Source organism: Pseudorasbora parva, chromosome 3 (assembly GCF_024679245.1).
Source record: "Pseudorasbora parva isolate DD20220531a chromosome 3, ASM2467924v1, whole genome shotgun sequence".
Lineage (NCBI taxonomy): Eukaryota > Metazoa > Chordata > Actinopteri > Cypriniformes > Gobionidae > Pseudorasbora > Pseudorasbora parva.
In genome coordinates this window covers 61895516-61914676 of record NC_090174.1, presented here as the reverse complement: position 1 = coordinate 61914676, position 19161 = coordinate 61895516, and the positions used below count along the sequence as shown (strand labels likewise).

At 34.4% G+C, this 19161-nt stretch overlaps 1 protein-coding gene across 1 annotated transcript in view; it reads left to right on the top strand.

Annotated features, from left to right (window-relative positions):
* The window catches only part of c1qbp (complement component 1, q subcomponent binding protein), a 19163-nt gene extending 802 nt beyond the window's left edge, over positions 1–18361 (top strand). The window contains exons 2-6 of the mRNA XM_067439719.1: positions 6504–6654; positions 7041–7128; positions 11603–11698; positions 12184–12309; positions 18015–18361. Of these exons, the coding sequence (XP_067295820.1) occupies positions 6504–6654; positions 7041–7128; positions 11603–11698; positions 12184–12309; positions 18015–18164 (611 nt within the window). The 3' untranslated portion in view covers positions 18165–18361. The remainder of the gene's footprint in view (positions 1–6503; positions 6655–7040; positions 7129–11602; positions 11699–12183; positions 12310–18014) is intronic.
* Positions 18362–19161: the final 800 nt, after the last annotated feature.

The window sequence follows — 19161 nt, the reverse complement described above, 5'->3', positions numbered from 1 at the left end:
TAAACTCGTAATTGCGAGAAAAAAGTCAGAATTGTGAATATAAACTCGTAATTGGGAGAAAAAAGTTAGGAGTGTGAATATAAACTCGTAATTGTGAGGGGAAAAAAATCAGAATTGTGAATATAAACTTGTAATTGCGAGAAAAAAAGTCAGGAGTGTGAATATAAACTCGTAATTGCGAATATAAACTCAGGAGTGTGAATATAAACTTGTAACTGCGAGAAAGTCAGAATTGCGAATATAAACTCATAATTGCGATTAAAAAAAGTCTGAATTGTGAATTTAAACTTGTGATTGTGAGAAAAAAGTTAGGAGTGTGAATATAAACTCGTAATTGAGAGAAAAAAAATCAGAATTGCGAATATAAACTCGTAATTGAGAGAAAAAAAATCAGAATTGCGAATATAAACTCGTAATTGCGAGAAAAAAGTCAGAATTGCGAATATAAACTCGTAATTGTGAGAGAAAAAGTCAGGAGTGTGAATATAAACTTGTAATTGCGAGAAAAGTCAGAATTGCGAATATAAACTCGTAATTGTGAGAAAAAAAATCAGGAGTGTGAATATTAAGTCGTAATTGCGAGAAAAAAGTCATAATCGCAAATATAAACTCGTAATTGTGAGAAAAAAATCAGAATCGCAAATATAAACTCGTAATTGTGAGGGGAAAAAAATCAGAATTGTGAATATAAACTTGTAATTGCGAGAAAAAAAGTCAGGAGTGTGAATATAAACTCGTAATTGCGAATATAAACTCAGGAGTGTGAATATAAACTTGTAACTGCGAGAAAGTCAGAATTGCGAATATAAACTCATAATTGCGATTAAAAAAAGACTGAATTGTGAATTTAAACTTGTGATTGTGAGAAAAAAGTCAGGAGTGTGAATATAAACTTGTAATTGCGAGAAAAGTCAGAATTGCGAATATAAACTCGTAATTGTGAGAAAAAAAATCAGGAGTGTGAATATTAAGTCGTAATTGCGAGAAAAAAGTCATAATCGCAAATATAAACTCGTAATTGTGAGAAAAAAATCAGAATCGCAAATATAAACTCGTAATTGTGAGAAAAAAATCAGAATTGCGAATATAAACTTGTAATTGCGATTTAAAAAAGTCTGAATTGTGAATTTAAACTTGTGATTGTGAGAAAAAAGTCAGGAGTGTGAAAATAAACTCGTAATTGCGAGGAAAAAGTCTGATTTGCGAATATAAACTCGTAATTGGGAGAAACAAGTTAGGAGTGTGAATATAAACTCCTAATTGTGAGAAAAAAAGTCAGGAGTGTGAATATAAACTTGTAATTGCGAGAAAAAAATCAGAATTGCGCAAATAAACTCGTAATTGTGAGAAAAAAGTCATAATTGCGAATATAAACTCGTAATTGCGAGAGAAAAAAAGTCATAATTGCGAATATAAACTCGTAATTGTGAGAAAAAAGTCAGAATTGCGAATATAAACTCGTAATTGTGAGAAAAAAAGTCAGGAGTGTGAATATAAACTCGTAATTGTGAGAAAAAAATCAGAATAGCGAAAATAAACTCGTAATTGTGAGAAAAAAGTCATAATTGCGAATATAAACTCGTAATTGCGAGAGAAAAAAAGTCATAATTGCGAATATAAACTCGTAATTGTGAGAAAAAAGTCAGAATTGCGAATATAAACTCGTAATTGTGAGAAAAAAAATCAGGAGTGTGAATATTAAGTCGTAATTGCGAGAAAAAAGTCAGAATCGCAAATATAAACTCGTAATTGTGAGAAAAAAATCAGAATCGCAAATATAAACTCGTAATTGTGAGAAAAAAATCAGAATTGCGAATATAAACTTGTAATTGCGATTTAAAAAAGTCTGAATTGTGAATTTAAACTTGTGATTGTGAGAAAAAAGTCAGGAGTGTGAATATAAACTCCTAATTGTGAGAAAAAAAGTCAGGAGTGTGAAAAAAATCAGAATTGCGCAAATAAACTCGTAATTGTGAGAAAAAAGTCATAATTGCGAATATAAACTCGTAATTGCGAGAGAAAAAAAGTCATAATTGCGAATATAAACTCGTAATTGTGAGAAAAAAGTCAGAATTGCGAATATAAACTCGTAATTGTGAGAAAAAAAAGTCAGGAGTGTGAATATAAACTCGTAATTGTGAGAAAAAAATCAGAATAGCGAAAATAAACTCGTAATTGTGAGAAAAAAGTCATAATTGCGAATATAAACTCGTAATTGCGAGAGAAAAAAAGTCATAATTGCGAATATAAACTCGTAATTGTGAGAAAAAAGTCAGAATTGCGAATATAAACTCGTAATTGTGAGAAAAAAGTCAGAATTGCGAATATAAACTCGTAATTGTGAGAAAAAAGTCATAATTGCGAATATAAACTCGTAATTGCGAGAGAAAAAAAGTCATAATTGCGAATATAAACTCGTAATTGTGAGAAAAAAGTCAGAATTGCGAATATAAACTCGTAATTGTGAGAAAAAAGTCATAATTGCGAATATAAACTCGTAATTGCGAGAGAAAAAAAGTCATAATTGCGAATATAAACTCGTAATTGCGAGAGAAAAAAAGTCATAATTGCGAATATAAACTCGTAATTGTGAGAAAAAAGTCAGAATTGCGAATATAAACTCGTAATTGCGAGAGAAAAAAATCAGAATTGCGAAAATAAACTCGTAATTGTGAGAAAAAAGTCAGAATTGCGAATATAAACTCGTAATTGTGAGAAAAAAAGTCAGGAGTGTGAATATAAACTCGTAATTGCGATTAAAAAAAGTCTGAATTGTGAATTTAAACTTGTGATTGTGAGGAAAGTCTGATTTGCGAATATAAACTTGTAATTGCGAGAAAAAAAGTCAGGAGTGTGAATATAAACTCGTAATTGCGAATATAAACTCAGGAGTGTGAATATAAACTTGTAACTGCGAGAAAAAGTCAGAATTGCGAATATAAACTCATAATTGCGATTAAAAAAAGTCTGAATTGTGAATTTAAACTTGTGATTGTGAGAAAAAAGTTAGGAGTGTGAATATAAACTCGTAATTGAGAGAAAAAAAAATCTGAATTGCGAATATAAACTCGTAATTGCGAGAAAAAAGTCAGAATTGCGAATATAAACTCGTAATTGTGAGAGAAAAAGTCAGGAGTGTGAATATAAACTTGTAATTGCGAGAAAAGTCAGAATTGCGAATATAAACTCGTAATTGTGAGAAAAAAAATCAGGAGTGTGAATATTAAGTTGTAATTGCGAGAAAAAAGTCAGAATCGCAAATATAAACTCGTAATTGTGAGAAAAAAATCAGAATCGCAAATATAAACTCGTAATTGTGAGAAAAAAATCAGAATTGCGAATATAAACTTGTAATTGCGATTTAAAAAAGTCTGAATTGTGAATTTAAACTTGTGATTGTGAGAAAAAAGTCAGGAGTGTGAATATAAACTCCTAATTGTGAGAAAAAAAGTCAGGAGTGTGAATATAAACTCGTAATTGTGAGAAAAAAGTCATAATTGCGAATATAAACTCGTAATTGCGAGAGAAAAAAAGTCATAATTGCGAATATAAACTCGTAATTGCGAGAGAAAAAAAGTCATAATTGCGAATATAAACTCGTAATTGTGAGAAAAAAATCAGAATTGCGAAAATAAACTCGTAATTGTGAGAAAAAAGTCATAATTGCGAATATAAACTCGTAATTGCGAGAGAAAAAAAGTCAGAATTGCGAATATAAACTCGTAATTGTGAGAAAAAAGTCAGAATTGCGAATATAAACTCGTAATTGTGAGAAAAAAAGTCAGGAGTGTGAATATAAACTCGTAATTGTGAGAAAAAAAGTCAGGAGTGTGAATATAAACTCGTAATTGTGAGAAAAAAATCAGAATTGCGAAAATAAACTCGTAATTGTGAGAAAAAAGTCATAATTGCGAATATAAACTCGTAATTGCGAGAGAAAAAAAGTCATAATTGCGAATATAAACTCGTAATTGTGAGAAAAAAGTCAGAATTGCGAATATAAACTCGTAATTGCGAGAGAAAAAAATCAGAATTGCGAAAATAAACTCGTAATTGTGAGAAAAAAAGTCAGGAGTGTGAATATAAACTCGTAATTGCAATTAAAAAAAGTCTGAATTGTGAATTTAAACTTGTGATTGTGAGGAAAGTCTGATTTGCGAATATAAACTTGTAATTGCGAGAAAAAAAGTCAGGAGTGTGAATATAAACTCGTAATTGCGAATATAAACTCAGGAGTGTGAATATAAACTTGTAACTGCGAGAAAAAGTCAGAATTGCGAATATAAACTCATAATTGCGATTAAAAAAAGTCTGAATTGTGAACTTAAACTTGTGATTGTGAGAAAAAAGTTAGGAGTGTGAATATAAACTCGTAATTGTGAGAAAAAAAATCAGGAGTGTGAATATTAAGTCGTAATTGCGAGAAAAAAGTCAGAATCGCAAACATAAACTCGTAATTGTGAGAAAAAAATCAGAATCGCAAATATAAACTCGTAATTGTGAGAAAAAAATCAGAATTGCGAATATAAACTTGTAATTGCGATTTAAAAAAGTCTGAATTGTGAATTTAAACTTGTGATTGTGAGAAAAAAGTCAGGAGTGTGAATATAAACTCCTAATTGTGAGAAAAAAAGTCAGGAGTGTGAATATAAACTTGTAATTGCGAGAAAAAAATCAGAATTGCGCAAATAAACTCGTAATTGTGAGAAAAAAGTCATAATTGCGAATATAAACTCGTAATTGCGAGAGAAAAAAAGTCATAATTGCGAATATAAACTCGTAATTGTGAGAAAAAAGTCAGGATTGCGAATATAAACTCGTAATTGTGAGAAAAAAAAGTCAGGAGTGTGAATATAAACTCGTAATTGTGAGAAAAAAATCAGAATTGCGAAAATAAACTCGTAATTGTGAGAAAAAAGTCATAATTGCGAATATAAACTCGTAATTGCGAGAGAAAAAAAGTCATAATTGCGAATATAAACTCGTAATTGTGAGAAAAAAGTCAGAATTGCGAATATAAACTCGTAATTGCGAGAGAAAAAAATCAGAATTGCGAAAATAAACTCGTAATTGTGAGAAAAAAGTCATAATTGCGAATATAAACTCGTAATTGCGAGAGAAAAAAAGTCATAATTGCGAATATAAACTCGTAATTGCGAGAGAAAAAAAGTCATAATCGCAAACATAAACTCGTAATTGTGAGAAAAAAATCAGAATCGCAAATATAAACTTGTAATTGTGAGAAAAAAATCAGAATTGCGAATATAAACTTGTAATTGCGATTTAAAAAAGTCTGAATTGTGAATTTAAACTTGTGATTGTGAGAAAAAAGTCAGGAGTGTGAATATAAACTCCTAATTGTGAGAAAAAAAGTCAGGAGTGTGAATATAAACTTGTAATTGCGAGAAAAAAATCAGAATTGCGAATATAAACTCGTAATTGCGAGAGAAAAAAAGTCATAATTGCGAATATAAACTCGTAATTGTGAGAAAAAAGTCAGAATTGCGAATATAAACTCGTAATTGTGAGAAAAAAAGTCAGGAGTGTGAATATAAACTCGTAATTGTGAGAAAAAAATCAGAATTGCGAAAATAAACTCGTAATTGTGAGAAAAAAGTCATAATTGCGAATATAAACTCGTAATTGCGAGAGAAAAAAATCAGAATTGCGAAAATAAACTCGTAATTGTGAGAAAAAAGTCAGAATTGCGAATATAAACTCGTAATTGTGAGAAAAAAAGTCAGGAGTGTGAATATAAACTCGTAATTGCGATTAAAAAAAGTCTGAATTGTGAATTTAAACTTGTGATTGTGAGGAAAGTCTGATTTGCGAAAATAAACTCGTAATTGCGAGAAAAAAGTCAGAATTGTGAATATCAACTCGTAATTGTGAGAAAAAAAGTCAGGAGTGTGAATATAAACTCGTAATTGTGAGAAAAAAATCAGAATTGCGAAAATAAACTCGTAATTGCGAGAAAAAAAAGTCAGGAGTGTGAATATAAACTCGTAATTGCGATTTAGAAAAAGTCAGAATTGTGAATTTAAACTTGTGATTGTGAGAAAAAAGTTAGGAGTGTGAATATAAACTCGTAATTGCGAGATATTAAGACAGAATTGCAAATATAAACTTGTGATTGTGAGAAAAAAGTCAGAATTGCGAATATAAACTATTCTAATATCAAAAATAAACGTGTTTTTTTTAATTATAAAAATGGAAAACACACAACTTAAGTACTACCTAAAATAAAAAATATAATAACAGAAAATAACACCTAATTCAAAACTTTTAGTAAAAAGTTATAAGATTAATTAGAATATTCCATGATATTAAAGGTGATGTCATATCCTGCAATATTTGCATATGTGTCATCAGAGCATCACAACAGGTGACCTTGACATTGATTGACAGACGAACAACAGCATGTCATCTTAACCAGCCAATCTCATTAATTACTAGTGTTAGTAAAACGTGTGTGTGTGTGTGTGTGTTTGTTTATTCTTCAGGTGATAAAGCGTTTGCAGAGTTTCTCACAGATGAAATCAAAGAAGAAAAGAAGATCCAGAAGAACACGAATCTTCCTAAAATGTCCGGTGGGTGGGAGCTGGAACTGAACGGCACAGAAGCTAAACTCATCCGCTCAGTGTCCGGAGAAAAGTAAGATAATCAGATTCAGGTTTTAATGGTATTCCTCATTTAAATAATTAATATGCCGAATAATGGGGCGGGGCCTGGTTGAGTTAGTTAGTAGTGAAACTGGCGGTTACGGTAAAGGGCGGGACATTTCCCAAATTCTGGAAGGTCTCGACCAATCTTAACACACGGCTCCAGCCGACCAATAAGCACATTTCACTTTTCAGAAGGCGGGGCTTCACAGAGACAGGAATTAAACAGCGTTACTGACAGACTGGGAAGAGACGAGCCGCAACAATGGAGAATATGGGGGAAAATGGCCATTATAGGCAGAAAACTTTGCATATTAATAAAGTGTGGTCTGCAGAGCTTTCATGATCATTCTTATACATCATGTTTGTGTTTGACAGAGTCACCATCACGTTCAATGTGAACAACAGCATCCCGCCACAGCTGGAGGAAGAGCCCGAGCAAACGCAGAAGAGTCAGGAGGACGAGGTATCATCCTTCACATTCATGCTGGAAAAACACACAGGTTATTGTGTAACGACAGGCCAAACTCCGATAACTAGCTACCAGGGCTGCTCCCTAATAGTCGAATAACCGCTAGAGGCTTGCGCGGCGTTCACACCAAACGTGAATTGAGCGTCAAAATCGCGTCTACCGCGTCTAGTTTGACGCGTGAACATTTTGAATCCATTTGCGCGTCCGCAGCTAATTGGACGCGAGTAGAAATCGAGCATTTGAAGCGAAATAGACGCGCGTTAAAGGCGCTCCAGGTGAAATATATTAAGCATTAACAGCCACACGTGGTTCAGCAAACGCACTACCTGGATTATCTTCACTGCATGTATATTTAAATAAAAAATTATGTTATGAATCTTTACTTTGCCCTCAGTCAAAATGATTTGGTAGGCAACAATCGATTAATTGGACCAAAGATCACCCATTAGATGTACACAAGACAAAGTATATGTCATGTTTAACTTCTACAGAGACATCCGAGCCGGCGGCAAACGCCAGAAGGACTGGCCGAGGAAAGGCTGCTCTCGCTGGGGTTAACGAGAGCTGAGCGCCCGGAGATCGCTGGATCTCACAACTCCAAAAACGCAATTGTTCTTTTTAAATAGGCACTGTCTTTATAGGTAAACCACATATTTTGGCTTTAAACAATTACATTATCAACTGAAAAGCATTAAAACTACATTTAGTGTCAAAATATCAGTATTTTTTATTTATATGCAGGGTTTATCACGTCACCTTACCACGTGACAGCAGCAAGCAGGCTCCTCTTTGGTTAACGCGGCGGGAATTGATGCCAAAGTTCAAAATTTTCAACTCGGGCGTAGACGCGAATTCGCTTTAAACGCGTGAATGAACAAAAAGCACCACTCGCGCAAGACGCTCAATTCGCTTCAAATTTGCGTTATTCACGCGAATGAGGCGGAATCGCATCCATCGCGCCGCAAGACCGCGCCTTTCCATTGACTTAACATGGAAATCATTCGCCCCAGACGCTCTATTCGTGTTTGGTGTGAACGTACCTTTAGTCAACCAGAATGTGATTAGTCGCAGAACAAAAAAAAAAACTTCCACAGGAAGTGGTGAAATCACGCAGGCTGTGACGGACAGATCGCTAACGGACATTCGCCCATCATTCATCAAGTAAGGGATAATGTCCACCCAGCCGGTTGTTATCGCCCAATAAACCCCGACAGAGTGATCAGGACCCCGAGGCGAAGCGGAGCGTCACTCTGAAGGGGTTTATTCTGCGATAACAACCGGCTGGGTGGACATTATCCCGCTTATTACACGGCTACTAGTCTCACATAAATAATTATTAGACACAAAATATTGTCTTGAGATTAAATATTTGATTAGCTCTTCCGCAAAGCTTCCGCGAAGGAAAACAGTTCCGACCTGCTTTAAGCCTTTATCTATTGCTGCTAAATGTTGAGAATGAATGCTGAAAGGGTTAGTTCAGCCAAAAATGAAACCAAGCCTATGATTTACTCACCCTCAAGTCATTATAGGTGTTTATGACATTCTTCTGTCAGACAAATACAATCAGAGTTATATTTAAAAAGTCCAGGCTAACGTTAATCCCAGCAGTAGTTGGAGCTGTGTTTGAAGTCCATAAAAAATGCAGCTGTCCGTCAAATAACGTGCTCCACACGATGGGTTAATAGAGCTTCTGATTCCAATCGATGCGTTTGTGTCAGAAAAATATCCATATTTAAAACTTTATAAAGGAAACCACCCGTCTTGAAGTCTTCCATTGTAACCCACGGCTGTTTAAGCCACAAGATGGCGCCAGCGTTAAGCACAGAAGTAGAACCGGTCAAGATAACTCGTAGTACCCGGATGAGCGGGTGTTATCTGGTGTTATCTGGATGAGCGGTGTTATCTGGAAATAACATACCGCTGGAACGTGTGATTGACCAATCAGAATCAAGTATTTCACAGAGTCATGTAATAACCTGGTTTATCACTTGACACATATAAGTAGTAGCGATATTAATGTTAACCTAGATAAATGTTTGCCATTAGGCTTATATCTGTGTTTGTGAGAAAAGCACGCTTACTGTCATACAGGCGCCGGCGCGATCACACGCGTTTAACTTAAAATAATCCGTCATGCAAACTCTAAAAGGCCTGCTTTCATTTCTGTAAACTCACAATAACTACAAAACTCACTGTTCAAACAGACTCCTTTTTTATGACGCACTCATAATCATTACATTTGCCGGTGCGCTGTTGCAGGCTTTGTGTGTGTTTGAGTGCTGATTAGCCTATGCATTATATATAGGCAATGAAAGGCTCATTATTATGATTTATGGCTAATTAATATAAACGTGCAATTAGTCGACTAATCTCTTAAATGAACAATTACAAGTCGACTAGCTACCTAATGTCCATAAACTGATGCTTTTTTAGGTGTGTGTGTGTGTGTGTGAGTGTGTGTGTGTGTGTGTGTGTGTGTGTGTGTGTGTGTGTGTGTGTGTAATATTCAATGGCCCAAAACTCCTTTTTAAAGCTGAATGTTGTTCATGATTCCCACTCTTTTTAACCAATGAATTTACATGATTCTTCCGGTCATGGGCGTAGATTACGCGGGGGACGTGTCCCCCTCACTTTTAATAAAATGTATTTTCGTCCCCCACACTTTTACTGGGTCTCAGCGATCCTAGTCGACCCGCTCCGAGCGGGATCCGAACCGGCGTTACCTGCGCGGGGGCCGGCAAATTAACAGGGACGCTAAAAACAGCTTTCTTTAATCTGGGTTGATAGCGCGCTTCTTGAGGTCACGGGCAAGTGTATTTACATAGAAACCAATGGGAATACATCAAGATTTAAATTCAGAGACAAAAATTAATCTATGCATGACCTGTCATTTTATTCGCATCTAAATATGAGAAGGGCGCTCTCACAGAAAGTCAAACGTGGATTCGTAGAGGTAATATCCGGTCACGCTGGAGCTGCAGCTGAAGGAAAACAATCGTTATGAGTTATGAAACGTGACGACGACAATCAGACGATTGCGGCAATATAGCATATATATATGCTTTTTGTGTGTTTTTCAAGGCATCTCAATGTAGGCTATTGACAATAAAGTATAGGCTATCATATGAATTATGCAGCTTTTAATGTTTAGTATCTTCTCCTCACCAAGGCTGCATTTATGGAATCAAAAATAGTTCAAACAGTAATATTTTGAAATAAAATAAAAATATTTTGAAATAAAACAGCTTTTTTCCCTATGTGAATATATAGTAATTTATTCCTGATCAAAGCTGAATTTATCATCATTACTCCAGTCTTCAGTGTCACATGATCCTACACTAATTATACTCATATGAGGATTTCATAATCAAGAAACATTTATGATTATTATCTGTGTTGAAAACAGTTGTGCTGCTTAAAAATGTTGTGGAAACCATGATAGCCTACATGTTATTTTTCAGGATTCTTTAATGAATAGAAAGTTCAATGGATAGCATTTATTTGCATTCATTAAATAAATTATCTTTTGTAATATTAAAAATATCACTTGTGATCAATTTAATGCATGTCTGATCATCAAAAGTATTAATTTCTCTCTTTTTTAATTTTACCACAAATGTTTAGATGGTTTCCACAAAATTTAAGCAGCACTATGAGCAGCACAACTGATAATAATCATAAATGTGTGTTGATCATCAGATCCTCATATGAGAATGATTAGTGAAGGATCATTCTTCTAGTGAAGAATATATATTTTTTTACATTGCATAAAATCTATGGAGTCTTAATGCACAAGTGTTTGTATGGCTAGTATATAAACCAATCATAAAATTGGCACAAAAAATAGGAGAAGAATATTATAGATAATAATTAGTGGTTATTGTTCAGCAGTGTATTTGATATCTTGCCCAATTAAAAGCAAGAGATGCGATAAATTATATTGGTCCTAAAAAAAAAAATCATTTTTGTCCCCCTCACTTCTGAAAAGATGGCTACGCCCCGGCTTCTGGTGCTCATGATTTATATCACTTTTTGAGAATATTAGCCTACACTTTTATTTTAAGGTGTCCTTGTGCAATAACATCATCATCTTGCTATCATATGGTTTGGGTTAGTTGCTTGCAGACGTGTAATAATTTACTACTATTACTACAGTTAGTACATGTAACATTTATTATTATTTACAAGTGCACTGTAAAAGTGTTACCAAATATTTTTTTACTCACAATTTCTACCCAATAAAATGTTTTACAGCTTGGTTTAACAACAAAAATGTATTTTCCTATATAAAAACATACACATGCGTATATTTGGAAGCGAGTGGTTGAATGTAGTTGTTTTCGATGATTTTTAATGATTGTTTTGGGGTTATTTTTAGGGTTTGCTTTAAAGACATTACATAATTGAGCAGCTCAACTAGCTTTTACCTTGTCGTGTTTTTAATACATTTTTCCTGTGTTTTTTCTAGCCTGACATAGTCTCGACACCCAACTTCGTGGTTGAGGTGACCAAACAGGGCGCGAAGAATTCCCTAGTGTTTGACTGTCATTTCCCCGAGGATGAGGTGAGTTCACTGCAAAAAATGCTTTTCTTACTTAGTATTTTTGTCTAGTTTCTAGTCTAAATATCTAAAAATTCTTACATTTAAGAAACATTTACTAGACAAGTACAAATTATTGTCTTGTTTTGGGAAAAAAATACTCAAAATTAAGAGAGTTTTTGTTTAAAATAAGCTAAATAATCTACCAATGGGGTGAGAAAAAAAGATTGTTTGAATTAAGATTATTTTTCTCACCCCATTGGCAGATTATGTGCCTTATTTTAAACAAAAACTCTTAATTTTGAGTTATTTTTCCCCAAAACAAGATAATTACTTTTGCTTGTCTAGTAAATACTTCTTGTTTTAAGAATTTTCAGATGTTTGGACAGGAAACAAGACAAAAATACTAACTAAGAAACCGTTCCTGTTAGTGCGACTGAAGGTCTGTTTTCTCGTTCATCTCACTCAACCGCTGTATTTCACATCGTAAGCTCTTTGTCTCTGAGCAGACCGGTCACGGTGAGGGCGAGGAGGAGAGTGACATCTTCAGCATCCGCGAGGTCAGCTTCCAGCCGGAGGGCGACGTGGACTGGAAGGAAACCAGTTACACACTCAACACAGACTCTCTGGACTGGGTTAGTCAAGTCTTGTCAAAGCAGCTTCACAGTGAGAAATAGGGATGCAACAGTACAGTCAGTCTACAGTTCAATACACACCTCGGTTTTTAACCACGGTTTTCGGTTCCTTTTGTAGACTCGTAGTGAGTAACTATAATTACTTTTTTAAAGTACCGTTCCCAACACTGTCCGTGACGTGAGTATAACTCTGACTCCAGCATTTCAAGCGTGGCTAAGCACCCCCTAACTTTAGTGCATATTATTGGATATTTGCTCATATCAGCGCGAAGACTCACACACATACAGAGCCGAAATAAACTGAGAGAAAGATTTCAAATGGAGAGAAATAGAAATAATTAATTAAATGCAAAAACGTATTGAACCGTGAATGCCGTATTGAAACAATATATGTTTAGGGCCCTATAAAATCCATTTTATTTTTTCCCAAATTCCGTTTTTTCCGCTTTCATTTTTGCAGATTCCTTTTTTTCCGTTAAAATGTTTGGCAGTTCAGTTTTTTTTTACCCTTTACTGTTATTTTGGTGGGAAAAATGTGTGCTTTAATTGTTAATATAATAGAACATAAAACAAAAAATACGAATGACCTTAAATTTATTAAGGTAACAAACATCACATTTACTTTTTAGGACAAATATGATATTTGACATAACACTGCACTTCAAATATTAATGGTTATTAGCTTTAAACTTTCCGGTAAAATACATTATAATAGTTTATATAAGTTAAAATGAAAGTGCTCCAGTAGCTTTTTCTTTCAAGTATTTTTTTTAAAAAAGAACTAAAAAAAAATAATCATAAGAATCATCTTTTACATACAGTACTATTAAGTAAAACATTTAAAGCTGAAAATTAACATAAAAAATAACACATTTCACCATGAAATCATGTAGTGAATTGTTCTGTGTGTTTAACGATCACCATTATGATATCCAGAGCTGTGAAAAATAAAAATACACGAAAACACAACACTGCCAGAAGTCCCCCAACTTCAAAGGCCCCTTTAAATGATTAAAACTAGATGTTTAATTTTAACTTTAAGGTTACTTATCATGTAAACTACCCATATACAGCATGTTAAATGTGTTTGGAACAGAGGGGAAAACGGTCGCATTTGCAGCAGATATGCATTGCTGCCTAATGTGCACATTATAAATCAAAGCACGAGATGAGAGGGGTCAAGCAGAACACTGGAAAACCTGACAGAATGGACAATATTTGTCTGTCTGTGCAATACACGAGCCGCGGTGGGTCAGTTCAGGTGCGCGCGACCAATGCTGCTTGAGTACAAGGAGCGCGCGGCTCCCGCTCTCCATACGCAAAGCTTCTGCGCCGCCTGCGCGTGCAGTGTGAAACCGCCGTTAGCGTCGAGTTTCTTAACTTTTTCGCTGCCGAAAGCAGAGCCGTGGAGACCAACTTCGCCATACTTTCATTGTTTTGAAGGGCGAGCTGAAATGACGGGAGGGGTTGTGTCGCGAAGATTTGCTTCCCCCCCGTCTGCACTTTCCTCAGACATACGTTCTCCACCCACACGACACAGATTTTCATTACAAAGATGTTCATTACAAATTTTGGGGAAATCTGCGTTAACACCAGATTCCGCGTTTATATGCAGATTCCGCGTTAATATGCCAATTCCGCGATTCCGTCCGCGATTCCGTGATCGCGGAAATTATAGGGCCCTTATATGTTACGTTAATTGCAAAGTTGCGGAGCGGAGCCAGTGTGATCAGCTCAATAATCCGCAGGCGCGCGCTCATGAACCCGCCTGAGCTGAATTTGAACGAACACAATTTTACCATAAATCTGTAGCTTACTATAGCCTACTTGTTGTAGCCATTAAACAATGTTTTTTTTCTTCATATTTATGTTTAAATATAATATTATTTTTAGATTTCATCTGATTATGATAGGCTATAAGTGCAAAGATGCGAGTGGGTCAGAAATGATTTTGGTGGTTATATTTAGTTTAATATTAAGTTTTGTTTTGTAAAAATCCTTTCTTTCGTTTTGTACAAATTGTATCTTAATTTTAATAAAGGTTTCTTCGGTTAATTGCATGTATTTAATAAATAAGAAATGAATAAGTAGACTAGGTCGCGGAAGCCATCGCTTTCATTGCTCATGAACTGAAGCGCGTCTCAAATAAACTGAAACTCGGCTTGTCTCACAGACATGAGGAATATGTAGCCTAATATGTGTAGAAACGAAAAGATTTAAATAAGCACATGGTGTAGTGTTCAGAACTCACACGGTAAACAACCAGCTTCATACAGATGATCACGGCGATGGGCATGAGCGGGATGATAAAGTTTAAAGGTCCCGTTCTTCGCGTGTTTTCGAAGCTTTGATTATGTTTACAGTGTGCATTATAACATGAGTTCATGTTTCGCGTGTAAAAAAACACAGTATTTTTCACAAAATTGCCTTATCTGTACAGCGCTGATTGCTCTGTCCTACAAACGGCCTGATGATTTCCTTGTTCTATGAAGTCCCTCCTTCAGAAACACGTAACGAGTTCTGATTGGGCCAGCGCTTCCCGCGCTGTGATTGGACAGCAGCTTAGCGCACGTTGCCCGGAAAGGTCCCGCGTCTTATCATAACGGGTAGATACGCGCGCTCAATGTTATTGCAAAAATGTCTATATTGCCTGATCAATTTGAGCCGGAATCAGACCCGGAGAATATCGAAGAGGATCGATTACAACCTGCTCAGGAAAGACTTTAGCTGGATGTTTCAGAATGCTCAGCTGTCTATTCAGGAGTTTAAACTGATCATTACTAACACCAACAGTCGATGGTGTCTGAATGAATTACTACACTTTTATATGCTAAGTTTTTCGGATTAGTTTCAATTACCATCTAACGTTAGTTAACAAAGCTAACAGCGTTGCACTTTGTGTCATGAGTTACATAAACTGTTAAACGGACCGACTTAAATAATAAAATACACTTACCGGTTGGTGTCCATAAACAACGCCTTCTCCAGACAAAGAGGGAACCGCGTCATCTTTTAAGAATAATCTTTCTGCGAATCCGGCATTAAACTGATTGAGATCGAGGAAGTAGTCCTCAGCAAAATGTGCCGCACATAGTTTTAAATTGTGATAATAATTTTCCGGAACCGAGTTAACCATAAACTGAAGCCATTGATCTCGTACAGCGTCCGTGGGAAGGCCAAACAAAGGTGATCTGACTCCGGGATGAAAATAACAGCGTTTCAATGGCATGGTGACAAACACACTCTACAAAAACAGCGCTTCCTATTCTCGACCTGCGAGAGCAACGAGACCACGCCCCCTATTTTGCGTGTTCTTGTGGGCGGAGCTAATGACGTCATCACAGCAGGAAGTGCAGCGCTGTCGTCCAAACCGGCCGCTCGCTGTAGGCTTTGAAAGGGAACTTCTGTTAAATAAAATATCTCGCTTGGCATTGAACTTTGAGCTTTATCATTTTACAGGTATTATTTATGCTCCAACATTACACACTAACTAAAGTTTGAAAGATGGAATCGCAAAGAATGGGACCTTTAAGGGATTTTTTTTTTTTTTTACCTTCTACTGAATATGATCGGCTGCAAGCACATTTTAAACAGGTAGCACTTATTCACACACGTAATTTTGTGAAGAAGTAATTTTGTCGTTTTCTCTAATGCATTCAAAAACATCTTGTAGTGCTTACCTGCTTACAGTTATCAGTATACTGTAGTTATATTCTATTATATGATTTTGAATGAGCAGACATCTGTATTGATCCGTAGATAAAATAACTGATGAAAACGTTCATCTTTCCAAACTTCCAAACAACATTTCCACTGCAAAAAGCATCAATGATATTTAACTTTTAAAGTTTAGCATAGGGGAAATGCACACAAATGTTCCAATAACCACGTTGAAATAGCAGGGTGTCCGCGGGGTTTTAAAAAGTATTAAAAAGTGATAAATCAAAATTGCCAAATTTAAGGCCATTAAAAGTGTTAAATGTGGTCTCAGAGGTATTATTTTTTTCCAAATTAGGTATTATTTTTTCAGACTATCAGGTGTCCTATTCTGATTGAAACTCTATCTGCGTTCGCGTTAGTTCGTTTAAATATGGGCTTTAGCATATCTGGGCACATAATCAAAGATCTTTCATCTCCGTCTCAACGTGTGTTTGATGCTGACGTCATATTCAGTGATCGTTTGGCATCATCTCAGAGCACAGCGCGCTCAACAGAAAGTGGCTGCATGGCTTACGTTTTATTTTAAACTTGCTTCAAGGCATATCTTCAACGACTGTCCCCATAAGAGCAATCTTAAACGATTTATATAAAGTCTAAAATGAACAAAAAGAGTTGTGAGAGAATGAGGCGCGATCCATAGACGGTAAGATCCGCGCGTCTGTCTGCTCTTAAAGGGACAGCAGCCAATAAAGCTTCCTGTCAGTAAAGTTAAAGAACAAAGGGAACAGAGAAAATGACTCGCTGCTCTTGACTGAATAACTTTTGTAACTTTAATAAGGATTAACTATTTCATTTATAGTTTATGCAGTGCAGACTGCATATAACTTTGATAACTGTATTAAATTTCTGTATATTTCCTAACTGTTAAGACAGGAAGGGCAGGAGTAAACATGACATTTATTATGGGTTTATGTTAGCATTGTTTTAAGTTTACTTAAATTAAAAACTGTTATATTTTTGAAGCCTAATAATGAATGTAAAATAAAAAAAATCAGTAGCTGTATTAATATCAGTAATAGGCTCCTGGCCTTCATTCATAAAAAGATGCCATTTAAACAAGTATTTAAAATATACTGTCTTTATGTTGTTTCTACATTAATTTGATTAACTGTGAAATTATTATTTAAAAAAATGTATTAAAAACGTACAAAAACTTTTTTTTTAATTGCGATTAATCACAGAATAAATGTGTGATTAATCTATAGTTAAAGTTTTTAATCGATTGACAGCACTAGTTTTTAGTATTTTGTTAAATTTAACAACTTATCACAGTTATAGAAATGTAAAATTTGGCTCAGGTTTTGTTGCTGGAAAAAAAACACTAAATAATTTAATTGCTGAATTACCAATTATTAATTGAAATCAAATGTGTATGCAGTAATACTTCTCCTTAACCAACCTTTGTGAATGTTGAGATGTGTTTTACTGTCTGAATGATAACTTATAACCTTATTTCGTCTTGGTGTCGATTCCAAATCTATTCTTTTTTGTATGTTATATATGTCAAAATCTGTGTAAATAATAGAAAGGTCGCTGATTAACACCTGCAATTCAGTGTCGTGTTGGTTTTAAAAAATATTCTGAAGGTAGTAAAAAAGGTATTAAAAAGTAGTAAATTTAACTTAAGGATTGCTGTATATACCCTGAATAGGCTCTTTATCTTCTATTGTTTATTTTTTATAAATTTATTCAGTTAATGCAGGTTATAAACCAAACTTTATAGTGATATTTCAGCACTCACTCAAATACTTCAGCAGTTAGCCGCAAATTTCCTTGGAGCGAAGATGGAGCGGTGTTTCTGATATCAGTGAGCGAGGCGGGGAGTGCGGAGCGGGAAATTGTGAACCCGGAGCGGAGCTGGAGCGGAGTGATTCTTGAATGCATAGAGCGTGGAGGGGAAATTGCCGCCGCTCCACTCCGCTCACATACTCTGACCTCCACTGGCCGACCTATCGACTTGACCTCTGACCCCTGTGACTCTCTAGGCCCTGTATGACCATCTGATGGACTTCCTGGCTGACCGTGGCGTGGACAACACGTTTGCGGATGAGCTGATGGAGCTGAGCACGGCGCTGGAGCATCAGGAGTACATCAAGTTCCTGGAGGAGCTCAGCACTTTCGTCAAATGCAAATGATCTGTGTGGTGGAGATTCATCCCGAACTGATGCGTCTGGTTCTGGGCTGAGGACGGAATGAAGGCAGAATAGTTTTGTATTTAATTTTATATCATTTTTTCAAGTTATGTGCACACCGGTTCAAATGTCAGATGGCTTTACAGGTCGAGAATGTGAACTACATATTCATGAGAAATAAAACTGAGAGGAAATATTGAGCCGTTTGTCCTGCTTTATTTTCAATATAATAGTGATGAGATTTATATATATATATATATATAAAAATCTCATATACATATAATTTTTTTTAAATAAATATATATGTAAATGTTTATATATATATATATATATGAAGTGAAATATTTTATATACTTTATATATATATATGTGTAAAATGTTATAAATTTGTGTATATATATATATATATATAGTATGTTTTCTTTTTAATATATAAAGTTTTTATATATAAAATATTTTTTTTATATATATATATAAAATGTTAAAGTTATTTGTAAAAATTTTATATATAAAATTGATGTAGTTACATTTATATATTTATATTAATTTTATTAAATCAATATAAATTGATTTATATTGAATTTATAGATTTAATTTATTACATTTGTTTCTTATAAAAATAACATGTTTTTTTTAAAATATATATTTCTCATATATATATCTCATATATACATATAATTTTTATATATATATATATGAAGTGAAATGTTTTATATACTTTATATATGTGTAAAATGTTATACATTTGTGTGTGTATATATATATATAGTATGTTTTCTTTTATAGTAAGTTTATATATAAAATATATAAAGTTATTTGTAAAAATTATATATATAAAATTGATGTAGTTACATTTATATATTTATATTAATTTTATTAAATCAATATAAATTGATTTATATTGAATTTATAGATTTAATTACATTTGTTTTTTTTTAATATATATATTTCTCATACATGTACACTTTTACATCTCAGTTACATTTATGCATTTAGCAGA